Source organism: Sorex fumeus, unplaced genomic scaffold, assembly GCF_029834395.1.
Source record: "Sorex fumeus unplaced genomic scaffold, SorFum_2.1 ptg000039l, whole genome shotgun sequence".
Taxonomy (NCBI): domain Eukaryota; kingdom Metazoa; phylum Chordata; class Mammalia; order Eulipotyphla; family Soricidae; genus Sorex; species Sorex fumeus.
This window is the reverse complement of record NW_026606096.1, coordinates 22,422,698-22,434,716: the sequence shown is the minus strand read 5'-3', so window position 1 is coordinate 22,434,716 and position 12,019 is coordinate 22,422,698. Positions and strand designations below refer to the sequence as shown.

At 41.5% G+C, this 12,019-nt stretch overlaps 1 protein-coding gene across 1 annotated transcript in view; it reads right to left on the bottom strand.

Moving 5' to 3' along the window:
* Positions 1-11,658, bottom strand: part of GASK1B (golgi associated kinase 1B) — a 54,204-nt gene extending 42,546 nt beyond the window's left edge. The window contains exon 1 of the mRNA XM_056119074.1: positions 10,589-11,658. Within this exon, the coding sequence (XP_055975049.1) occupies positions 10,589-11,501 (913 nt within the window). The 5' untranslated portion in view covers positions 11,502-11,658. The remainder of the gene's footprint in view (positions 1-10,588) is intronic.
* Positions 11,659-12,019: the final 361 nt, after the last annotated feature.

The window sequence follows — 12,019 nt, the reverse complement described above, 5'->3', positions numbered from 1 at the left end:
CAACCTTGTCTCCTTGTAACCCCCTCCCTACTGGTTGGTTACATAGTCTTATGCCCTGGGCTTCCACTTACATCATTTTTACCCATCATCCTCTTGGAATATTCTGGGATTCCAAAAGGGATCCATACAGCTTCTAATTGAGAAACGCTGTCCCACATTTCAAGAACAGCTATTTTCCAATCTGCCCTGTCGAGCTATGGCAAAATCTAGTCAAATACAGTACTCTCAAACTTACATTAGGTGTTTTATGGCTAAAAAAGGGAAAAGAAAAGAAGAGGGAAAGATTAAAAGAAGAAATTTTTTCAAATTTCATTTGTATAGTTTTTATGCTACCAACCCAATGTTGGGTATAAGAGTATCTTCAAGAATGATGAGTGTTTTAAAATACATTTCTCAAACCAAAAAGTATAGATGTACTTATTTATTTAGCAAACAACTTTTTCACTTCGTAGCTTGTTTTTCTCTAGGTCTGGCTGAGTTAAAATCATCCCCAAATTTCCTCAAGAGACGTGTGAAGTTGAAGAGGCAGGAAGGAGCAAGGCTGTGACTTCCACCAACACAAGCTACTTCAGCAACCTAAACTGTCAATTTTAGTTTGAAAACAAAGTGTCCTTCTTTGTTCCATGGGACAGGAACTTCTTCTTTCTAGGGCTCCCCTGACTTCCATTATATGAAAGCAAACTCCCAACACTTCCGTCTCTGTATTTCATGAAAACCACAGCAGAAGCAGGAATCAACTTGTCTACAAAGGGCAGTGACGAAGTAAAATCATGTTCCTGCCTCCACAAACACATTTTTCAAAGGAAAATTTGATCTCATCAGAGTGAGCCTATCCTGAGCACTTGAATGTTTATTAATGTCCATGAAGGATCATGAATTCCTGGCCAGAGTAACCTTCCCACAATGCAAAGCTCATATGCATTCCTCTGCTTTAGACTCCTCCAAGATTACCCATTATCTTCAAGATAAGATTCTTATTCCTTAGAGGCTACAAGCGCCATCTGCCATAGCTTTATCTCACTTCTTCACCCCCCAAAATCTACTACCTCTCCTCTTTTTCTCAGAACTCTTCGTAGTTTGACAAACACAGACTGCAGCTGCAAGCTTTTCAATTGTTCTTCCTACCCTTTCTCCAGCCACCCCATGCCTCACTCCACCCACGAAGACTTTTAACTACCAATTCTAACATTACCTCTTCCAAAGTTCTTCACAGCCTCCCCACCCACCCTCCTACATACACATTCTGAGCTCATTTCCCCCTTTCTGTGCCTCCAGGGCCTCCTAAAAATACTTCCATTGAGGCTTTCATCATTTCCTTCTGCTTTGCTGGGTTGGCTCAGCTGTCTCCTGTCCTCCAAGCTGAAAACCCAGTGAGAACAGAGATTATTTCCTGATCATATCTGGTTCTCCAACTCCTGATATCATGCTTGTATCCAAAGAAAGCATTCAAAAGTTTTGAGATGTGAATTAATGAGAAAGCAAAATTTTCATAATTCCCAATTTTTCATCTACACAGCCTTTAGGATCCAATGGACCCAGAATAAAAATTTAGCAACTGTAACATCCCAGTAAGTTGTCAGTTTTTCTTAACTGGGTCCCAGGATATTCCAGGGATGCCATAGATGAAAATCATGCGAATGAGGTGAAGGTGGCATAACATAAAGCTAGGAACCCATCCAGCATAACTGGGCAGGGTAAAAAAAAAAAAATGAAACAAGGTTGAAAAAAGTCATGGGTGGGTAATAACTGACAAATACTTCTTTAAATGAAGTGAGAAGTAATCTAGAAAAATTTAAGTGATAGATCTAGGGAACACAGAGTTTCCTATGCTCATATTTTACCTTACTATAGTCCTATCGTGGGTTCAACAATCCATTCCCATGTACCCATGGGAATATGTCTCATATTCCCATGTTCAACAATCCATTCCCATGTACCCATTCCCATGTTCAACAATCCATTCCCATGTACCCATGGGAATATGAGACACTAAAATAATGAAAGCAGGTGTGGTGGAAAGATCATCTCTCTCCTTCCTCCTGATTCCACATGACTGTCATCAGAAAGGGAGCAGTTAAACATTCTGACTCAAAGAAATGAAGAAAGCACATTGCCACATGGATGTATTAACTGAGAACACTTCAGGTTACAAAGGCTAGACACTAACACACTAACACACAAGCTATAGCACAGTGATTTTTTTTCCCTATGGCTGGTATCAAATTTTAAAACTAATGACCTTTTATTTGCTTAGCATGCCACAAAGGAGAGGTATCAGTATGGCACTGTCAACTACAAGCACTTTTTCTAAATGACCATTTGGGGGATTGTGTATCTGGTTCAGGTAAACAACTATCTAGACGAACAAAATAAGAACATGTAAGAAAACACATCTGCAAAGAACTATACAAGCCAAGAAAATGAATGAAATAAAGGTAGAATTAATGAATACGTTAGACTATGCTGTAAAACATTTAATACTTTCCAAATAACTTAATGTTCACAACTCTATGAGCTAACATTGTTATCATCACCATTGTTCATTAGTCTTGTCACTCCTAATACACTAATGAAGAAATATGTCCCACAGCGTAAAGTTAATAATTCCAGGCCACACTGCTAGTAAATAGTATTATTAGGATTCAAACTCAAGGGTCTAGATTATCAGTATCCATGAGTTGAGTTGTGGCACCAAATTCATAAGGTGATGTTTTATTTATTTTTTTATTTAATTGTTTTACAAAGTTGTTTCTGATGATTTGTTACATTCAATGTTCCAACACCAATCCTACCACAGTGATGTTTTAAACACCCACCAGAACCTTCAGATACTTGGGGAGAGGGTCTTTAAGCCAGAAATTATCGTAAAATGGGGTTGTTACAATAAGGCCTGATCCACCTTGATTAGTGTCTTAAATGAAGAAATTCGGGCATAAAGATTGTCACCAGGGTGAACACACACAAAGAAAAGGCCACATCAGGTTCAAGAGGAGAGACCTGCCAGCTAAGGAGAGACCTCAACAGAAACCAACGCTAGGAGCACCTGATTTTCAGCCTTTGGATCTGTGATTAAATTCATTGCTGTTTTTTAAGTCACTAGTCAGTGTATTTTATCATGGCAGCTCTAGCTAACTAGTATGCTGGCCAGGTCATGCTTCACTCCTCTATGAACTGGAGGTTCAACCCTCTGCTTACAAGCCCCTCACACTGGAAACCAAGTGCTACCGATTACAGTTAATGTGAACTGTGACTAATATTTGCCCATTTTCCAAGGTAAGAGGGGATGCCATCTATACAAATTCATAGATGGCAGCAGTTCCAATGCTGATGAAAAGGACATGACCTTGAGCTCAGTGGGTGCAGAGACAATCCTTCAATCGGCGGCAGTAATTCCATCCCCTGTAGACCACAGGCCTCTCACAGGGCCCACTAGCATTGGGTCCACGGTGGGGTAGGAATTCTCGACTGTTTGGCTCATTGATGAAACCCCCAACATCTGCTAAGTGGCTGGTACTTAGCAGTTTCTCAAGACATATTTCTTTTGGGGCGGGGGGCTTTTTGGGTAACCCAGCAATGCACGGGGGTTACTCCTGGCTCTACACTCAGGAATTACTCCTGGCAGTGCTCAGGGGGCCATATGGGATGCTGGGAATCAAATCTGGGTCGGTTGCATGCAAGGCAAATGCACTACCTGCTGTGCTATTGCTACAGCCCCAAGACATATTTCTTAAGGGAAGAAAAGATAAATGTGATCTGTAAAGAAACAGATTTCAAGAACCCAAAGCAGATGCATCTTTATCCTGTGAGCTCCATGGAAGTTACACCTTATCCTTTCTATCCAGTCATGTGAGAAAGCAGGAGCCAAGTTTCAGACGTGTAGCAAACAAGGTGCCCAGAACCTGCCTCGTCTACGAAGGCTTGTGGTAACAGACACGAAGACTGGAGCTGAATGCTGCTTAATGAAAATGCTCAACTAAACTCTGTCCCCTGATGAATGAAAGCATTGAGCTGATAAACTTAATCTTACTGTGAAGAATCATCCAGAAAGATTTCCTGATCAAGATCTCAATGTACTTCCCCTTCTGACTTTTAAAAAATTAAGACAGAATGCCTTATACACCCAAATAAATATTTGAAGAAGTTTGCATAGAGGCCCCAAATCTCAAGGATTCTGATGGTTCCAGGTTATGGGGCAAGCTCTCTCATAGCTCTTTACAAAATGCCTCTGTTCAGACCCTAGAGTCTGAAATCACATAAAACGACACAGCTACCGTCCCCTTTTTCTAGAAACTACATCATCAGCCAGCAACTCAGGGTTGTACTCGTGGACTCAAAAAGACAGTGGAAAATATGCAGTGTCTCTCTTCTGCCTTATAATAAGACATGGGAACACAAGTTGGAAAACAGTGAGCAACCTGGGATCGACAATGAATTTAAATGGAAGTTGGTGGGGTGCCTGTGGTTTGTCATCCAAGCAGCCTTGACATACAGAATTCCTGGAACCGGACTACCTTAATTCAGTATGACAGCTTGGTGGCAATAAAACAGCATCCTAAAAATAAAGCATACATAATGCATCTTCCATGCTGGGAATGAAAAATGGTACAATGCTTAAATGTGACCAAAATGGTGTCTCTGGGGATTCCTTCACATCACTGTACAAACTGCCAGAGGAGCTTTGGGAAGCTGCGTAACTGAAGATCACAGGAGGGGGCTAGGTTTTCTTAGGCTCCGGACTTTTACATGAATATGGTCTGTTTGCTCATCTTTTGTTTTGGTTTTGGTTTTGGTTTGTTGTTTGTTGCTTTTTGTGTCACACCCAACAATGCTCAGGTGTTACTTCTGGCTCTGCACTCAGGAATCACTCCTGGCAGTGTTTGGGGTACCATATGGAATGCCAGGAATTGAACCCTGGTCTGCCACATGCAAGGCAAATGCCCTACCTGCTGCACTATGGCTCTGGTCCCTGTTTGCCTCATCTTAAATAAGTGTCTTTAAATATTTTATTAACCAATGATCTAAACATCCCACAACATCTGACAACCTCTGAGATAAATTGCCACTCTAATAAGCATAGTTTGAGAGAAAACATACAAATATGTTCAGTTGTATATGCACACATATGATTAGTATGGTAACACAAGAAAATCTAGTAAGCATCTTTTGCATTAAAAAAAATACCCACCTTTAGAGGGATATTAGCATTCTCTCCACGGGTGTGATGCAAATAACATTGCATGTCTAAGACATTAATAGCAATACCATTTCAAATCATCACACCACTATTAAAAGGAAAGAAAACTTGCAGCAGTGTTTAGAGTGGTATGTCGATACTTTCTGGGCCTAAAAACTGTATCAAATTAAAATGTTGATTTTAAAAAATAAATGAATGAAAATACTCACATAGCTGTAAATCAGAAATTGCCAAGATAAAACTGTCCCAGTTTTCTGGGGGGAAAAGCATTCCCAGTTTTCTAAAATTTTCCCAGTTTGTCACTATGCTTTATTTACACCAAGTCTTATTCAAGAGGTCGTTTTGGTTAGATGTGACCTAAGAACGCTTTATCAGAAAGAACTGGGTCGAATTTCCAGTTCTCCTGCTAACTAGTTGTATGTCCAAGGGCCAATTTTATAACCTCAATGAAACTCAGGATCCTTGTGTGTAAAGTATCATTACTTTCTGTTCTGTAGAATTTTGAGTGACACTGCAGATAAATAACCACAAGTTTGGCATAGACACTCTAATATACCACACTAGATTCATTTTTTTTGAGAGGTGGGGTTATATCGGGCACACTCTGGTACTTGAAGCTCACTCCTGATTGTGTACTACTCAGCCGTCACTCTTGGTAGTGCTTGGGGTGCCATAAGAAGTTCTGGGGGGATTGGACTGGGTTTGGCTGTGTGTGTAAGGAAAGTGCCTTACCCCTGTGCCGCCTCTCCCGCCCATCACTAATTTCTTTATACAACCCACAACCAAAGTTATAATTACTGCAAAAATGAGTGAAAACTTCATTGATATTATATTTCAACTGCTTTTGCATTTCCCACCACCAAGAGTGATGGCTGAGTACACAATCAGGAGTAAGCCTCGAGTACCAGAGTGTGCCCAATCTAACCCCACCTCTCAGAAAAATGAATCTAGTGTGGTATATCAGAGTTTCTAGGCCACACTTGTGGTTATTTATCTGCAGTGTCACTCAAAATTCTACAGAACAGAAAGAAATGATACTTTAAATACAAGGATCCTGAGTTTCCCCTATGTATGCCCTCCCCACCACCACATACACACCTAATCACAGCCTAACTTTTCTCCAGGTAGACCTTTCCAGTACTGGGTTAGTTTTGGAGAAATGATTGCCAGAAAATGACCTAGCATATAGTATGAAACCAGTTAATCCCTTGATTACACACACACACACACACACACACACACACACACACACACAAACACATATGAATTTATATTCTAGGCTAATCACCTACAATTTATCCCAGATCACTTCCAGACTGAAGTCTGAACTAGAGGTTCTATGCTGATAGGATCAGCTCCATCAGTTATACTAATTAAAAATAAACAAATAACCCATAGATAAGCTTTATAACTAGGACATTTGTCTTTGGATGGAATCAACATGAAGTTTCTTCTGGTTGGCTGGATCATTTGAATCATATCATCTGATCCTGTATTACATCTGCTTTTGTTTTCATGTATCCTTTTTACACCCAGGCATTTATAAAACTGAGCAAGTTACCTAATTACTTTGGATCTCTGCTTGCATATCCATAAAATGTTTCCACAGGGTACCCACCTCACAAAAATTTATGAGTATTTAATGAGGTTATATATATGTAGTATTTAAAATTGTGTCTGGTATATAATAACATTCACATTACTCTTATAATTGTGAAGAGTCTAGCTATTTTCTCATTCAAAAAAAAAGAAAGAAGAGAGAAAGAGAAAATGAGAGAAAGAAAGAGAGAAAGAAAGAAAAAGAAAGGAAGGAAGGAAGGAAGGAAGGAAGGAAGGAAGGAAGGAAGGAAGGGGGATGGAGAGAAAGGAGGAAGAAAGGAAGGGAAGAAGGGGGGAAGGAAGGGAGGGAGGGAGGAAGAAAGGGAGGAAGAAAGGAAGAGAGGGAGGGAAGAAGGGAGGGAGGGAGGGAAGGAAGGAAGGAAGGAAGGAAGGAAGGAAGGAAGGAAGGAAGGAAGGAGCTGAACAAACAAGACTTCCAGATAAATATGTACCTAAACTAAATTCTGTTGTTCCTACAAAGAATTGGTTACCAAATCTCATGATAGCATCAGGCTAACAGACAATTTGATGGTCCCCACAAGCATAAGTCCTATAAGCATTATCATGTACGTGGTACAGAAAATTGTTAAGAAAATTTTTATTTACTTACACAAAAAGTTTTCTATGAGATTTTCCAAGATTAGATGTAGGACTAAAAACAACAGTATTTGTCCTGAATATTGGGCACTGGAAGCAAATATAAGTCTATTGTTTAGAATCTATGAGACAGTTTAAATATAATACCTACATTTCCTTATCTATATGTATATACATATATACATATATACATATATATAAAACACCTATCAGGTGCCAGATTACCCCAAGATTTAGAAACACAATAGGAACTAGAGGAAACTTCTGCTTTCATAAACCTTGAGGCTAATGGGAAGGTGCAGATCATTAAACAAGCAATTATAATACCAAAATATGATAGAGAATGAACCAGAAATAGCTACTATAAAATTAAATAAGATCGATCACATCCTTAGGTGGATGTTTGGACCAAAAGAAAATTAGAAGTTCCCTCAGGAAAAAAGGTAGACTTCCATGGAAATCAAAGAAAGAAAATGTTCCAAGCAGGAAAATATTAGTAATAGAATAATCAAACAAGATAACAACACCTGTGTTTCTCTCTCCATAAAGACAAGATAGAGATTTCTCTCTCTTGTACATACAATGACCATGATGAGAAATTGTTTATTCACTTTTCATCAGAATAATTGGTTATTTGAGTAGAGTTATGTTTTTAGGGATATTATAAATCATCTCTGAGTCCTAAGAACATTCATCTGGTTTTATGACTAGTTTCATATGAGAAGGTAGAAGAAGAAAGGAAAGTCTGATATTTTTGCAATGAATATTTAATTCACCATATTGGGCATCTTATCTCTATGACTTTTTTGGTTTCTTTCTGTCATCACTTACTTCCAAAAGAACATTTCAGAATTGAATAGTACAAGACTATCCTAGGAATATAAATTGTCTTTCAAGTTAAGTACAGTCCTTTCATTTATTTCCCAAGATGATGGCTATTGTGGTCAGAAAATAAAACATCTTCTATGGGTCCAGCTACCAAAAATTTTAACTAAGCTGTCGAAAGAGCTGGTTTTAGCTAGAGTTCTCTCAGAGAAAGGAATGATTCTCAGGCTTGGAAACTAAGTGAGTAACTCAGTTAAATGGTACATCAGGTGCTTAGTGTAAACAACAAAAACAAATAGTGTTTTCTCTGTGAAGAGCTCTAGGTCTATGTTTTTTCCCCCTGTATTAACTAGCTACAAATTAATATGGTGAGTAATATTGTCATTTTAGCGGTAGGGAACTCAAGCATAGATACCACAACATTCCCAGGTCACAAGGTTAGTTAATTCAAACCTAAGTATTTCACTTCCAAAACTAGGTTCCAAGTCACTGCTTTATTTTTCCAACAGCAATCAGGATTATCCTAGTAAAATCCAATGGACATATTAGAGTCTCAAACCTCAGAATGTATTTAAGTTCTCTTCTCAGAAGCAATTAAGACCTGAATTCTGCATCACAATGTTCGGCCTATGCCTCTCTCCGCTCAGTACAGCTTCATTGTGTAACTGTTGTCTCAATGGTCATTGATATCTTCTTTATCTATGTCTCAGTTTTGAGAGTTAAAGAGCTTGAGAGATAGTACAGCTGGTAGGAAACTCTCCTTGCACACATCCAACCCCGGTTGATACCTGGCACCCTATGTAGTCCCCTGAGCCCCACCAGGAGTGACCCCTGAGCATTCCTGTGGGGCCAGGAGTAAGTCATGAACACCCCTGGGTGTGGCCCAAAAACCAAACATAAAAGATGCAAAGATGCTAAAAACCAATTGTCCCAATTGGCTTCACCTAGATTTGAAACCTGGTTTGGCTACTAGTCTGAGAGTTGAGGCCAATTCCTTTGCTTAAATAGCCTGTTATTTTGTATCCATTAAAAGGTACAAAAGTACTGATTTCTTGACATCAATATATGATCCATAGGAGTCAATGCAGATATGAATATATGAAGTAATTAGTACAATCCTTAGTAAATCGTAAGCACCCCATAAAAATTAGATTTTGCCAGCAAAAAGTTTGAGAGATTTTCTCACAGCAGCATAATCAAGGTACACTGCTTTGTGAGTCTGAGACATCAAATCATAGCTGGGAATCTGAAGCACTCAGGCATGCACCAGGGTAAGTCAAGAAAGTCTCTGTAAGCAAATCACAGTTACATCCAGAATCACCCACGTCTAAGACGACATTTGAATACTAAAGTCTTTGGAAATGCAACTGATTCTCAGCCAAGAGTTTTTATTCCATTTTAATACAGATTCAGTGATAACTGCATAAAATACTAGCCTTTTGGGTGTGAGGGAATAAGCCTCGCATTGATCATTTATTTCTCTGGGGTTCTGTTGACCTGTGGAGACAACCTGAATCTACAAAAGCAACTTCTCAGAACATTCTGTATTTAAACCCAAACTAGTGACCTCCCTTCGCTTTGTATTTAAATCCTAGAGTAGCATCGAGAAGCAGAAAGTGTCTATATATGGCAAGACCAGCGCTTCCACTCAAATGATTGACCTCATACCCTAAACCCTGCCCAAAAGTAGCATCTGAGAGATCTTGGAAACCAGGTTCTATAAACCAGCTATGGATTGGAAGAAATCACGCAGCCAATTGGGGGAACTGAAAAGAATCTCCTTAGCTTTGCCTCAATTTCTTTGCAAAGTGAAGGAAAGAAAGCCACTGTAAATAAAATTTAAATAAATAAATAAATAAAAACCACCTATGCTCATGGGGTGGAATCTAATGGTCTGACTCGTGCCTCAAAAAGATTCCATCCATGGAAGAAAAAATAAGCCACTTCCCTTTAACTTCTGAAATTTTCCAACAAACAAACTTCTCGCTTCCACAGTAACCTATCTAATAATATGCTTGACTGTCAGCAAGCTCCTTTCTTCCACCGGGCTTCCTCTCCACATCATGCAAATTGCCATTGGCTTTAATTAGATTTAATAAGCCATTGGAAGTGCAGCGAGGGAAGTGGAGAGCAAAGATTACACGGTGTGGCCTTACTTTTTGCATGTGGAACCCCGGGCATCTCCTGGGACGCTCGTGCCCTCCCAAGGCTGGGAAAGTCAAGAATGCCAAGCGTCTGGAAAGACACGCTGACGCTGGCCAAATGGGAGCCGTGGGTGGAGAAAACGACTTCGTAAAGACGGAGCAGGAGAAAGAAGAAAATCCACCCCAGTTCCCAACAGCTGCAAGTAACAAAGCCTGGGACGCCCGTTACCTTGGATGAACTCTGATTTCCGGCTCACGGAAGGCAGCGTGCGGTTGAGGCCCAGGATCCTGTCCAGGTGGAAGGCAAACACCTCACTCAAGTCCAAAGGCTGCTTGAGCAGTCCGCAGGGGCTACTAGGACCACAGGCGGGCCCGGGGCCAGCAGCGCTGGGCTCCAGCACCAGCAAGATCACTCCACTCTTGGAGGACACTGCCTGGAACCCTGTGACCGCCCCGTCGGCCAAAAGGCGCATCCTGCGGAGGTCTTCTTTGCTCAGCCACGCGGGGGCGCTCTCGCTGTAGATCCTGATGTTGCTCTCCTTGACCTTGGCAGGGTGCAGATTTGAGGCCCCACCCGGCCCTCCAGGACCCCGGAGCAACCTCCAGGGTGGTTCTCCAAGCTTGGCCGGGTTTCCTCCCTGGACGTACCCACGCCTTTCGGCCTCAGCGACTCCCAGAGCTTCCTGCAGCGGGAGAGAAGGGTCCAGCAACCCCTGTCCAGGGACCGGAGACCCCACTGCATACTTCTTCCTGCGCTTGGGTCTCACCGTGCCCCGGATGTTGGAGGGCTTGCGGCGCTTGGAGCGTAGGGTAATGTACACCACGTTGGGCTGCAGCGTGGACTCATTGCCCTGCGACTCGGGAGGGGCAAGGGTCCCGTCTAAGGGGATCTCTGGGAAGGGGGGCTCAGCGTTGGGGTCGCTGAGCTTGGGCAGCCCCTTTTCTGCTGCCCGTCGGTGCTGGAGAGAGGAGCGCCCCACCTGGCTCACCAGGAAGCCCAGGTAGATGGCACAAGCAGTGCCCAGCAAAAGGTTCCTCCGGGTTCTTGGACGCCTGCTACTCCAGAGTTTGCGCGCCCGCGGGACACACAGGGAGCAGATGAACCAGTTAATGAGTTGCCCTGGCTTGTCTGGACAGGTCATCTCTCGGCCGCATCCACATGTTGAACTGAGTTTAGAGTCGGCTGTAGGCTCCAGCTGACATGATGCATGGCTTCCTGAATCCCCCGACTGTCGCCTTCGCTTAGGTGTCGGTCCACAACGGGTGGAGGTAGGAATGAAGGTTGGGAATGGAGTGGATGCTGCCGACACAGTTCCCAGACAAACGCTTTAAACTGCTGCCAGCCTCTCCCGAAAGAAGTGTGGCTGGTTTCTGCGAATGAATGGAAACAGAATGAAACTGAGTCACAATCTACAAACTACTTCAGTTCCTCTAAGTACAAAAGGGGGGAAATAAAAAGTAACCCTTTCCTTTCATACACATGGACACTGAATTGTTCTGAGTTTTAAGAAGAAAAAAAATAGACAAAAGATAAATGCACAGATTTGATGTTCTCTTTACATTAGAGAAAACAAGCCACAATATTCAAGAATACAACTTGTTAAGTCAAGCCATCTGATTCGGAAGGAAAAGCATTAAAACGGTGCAAATCGAGGTTTTT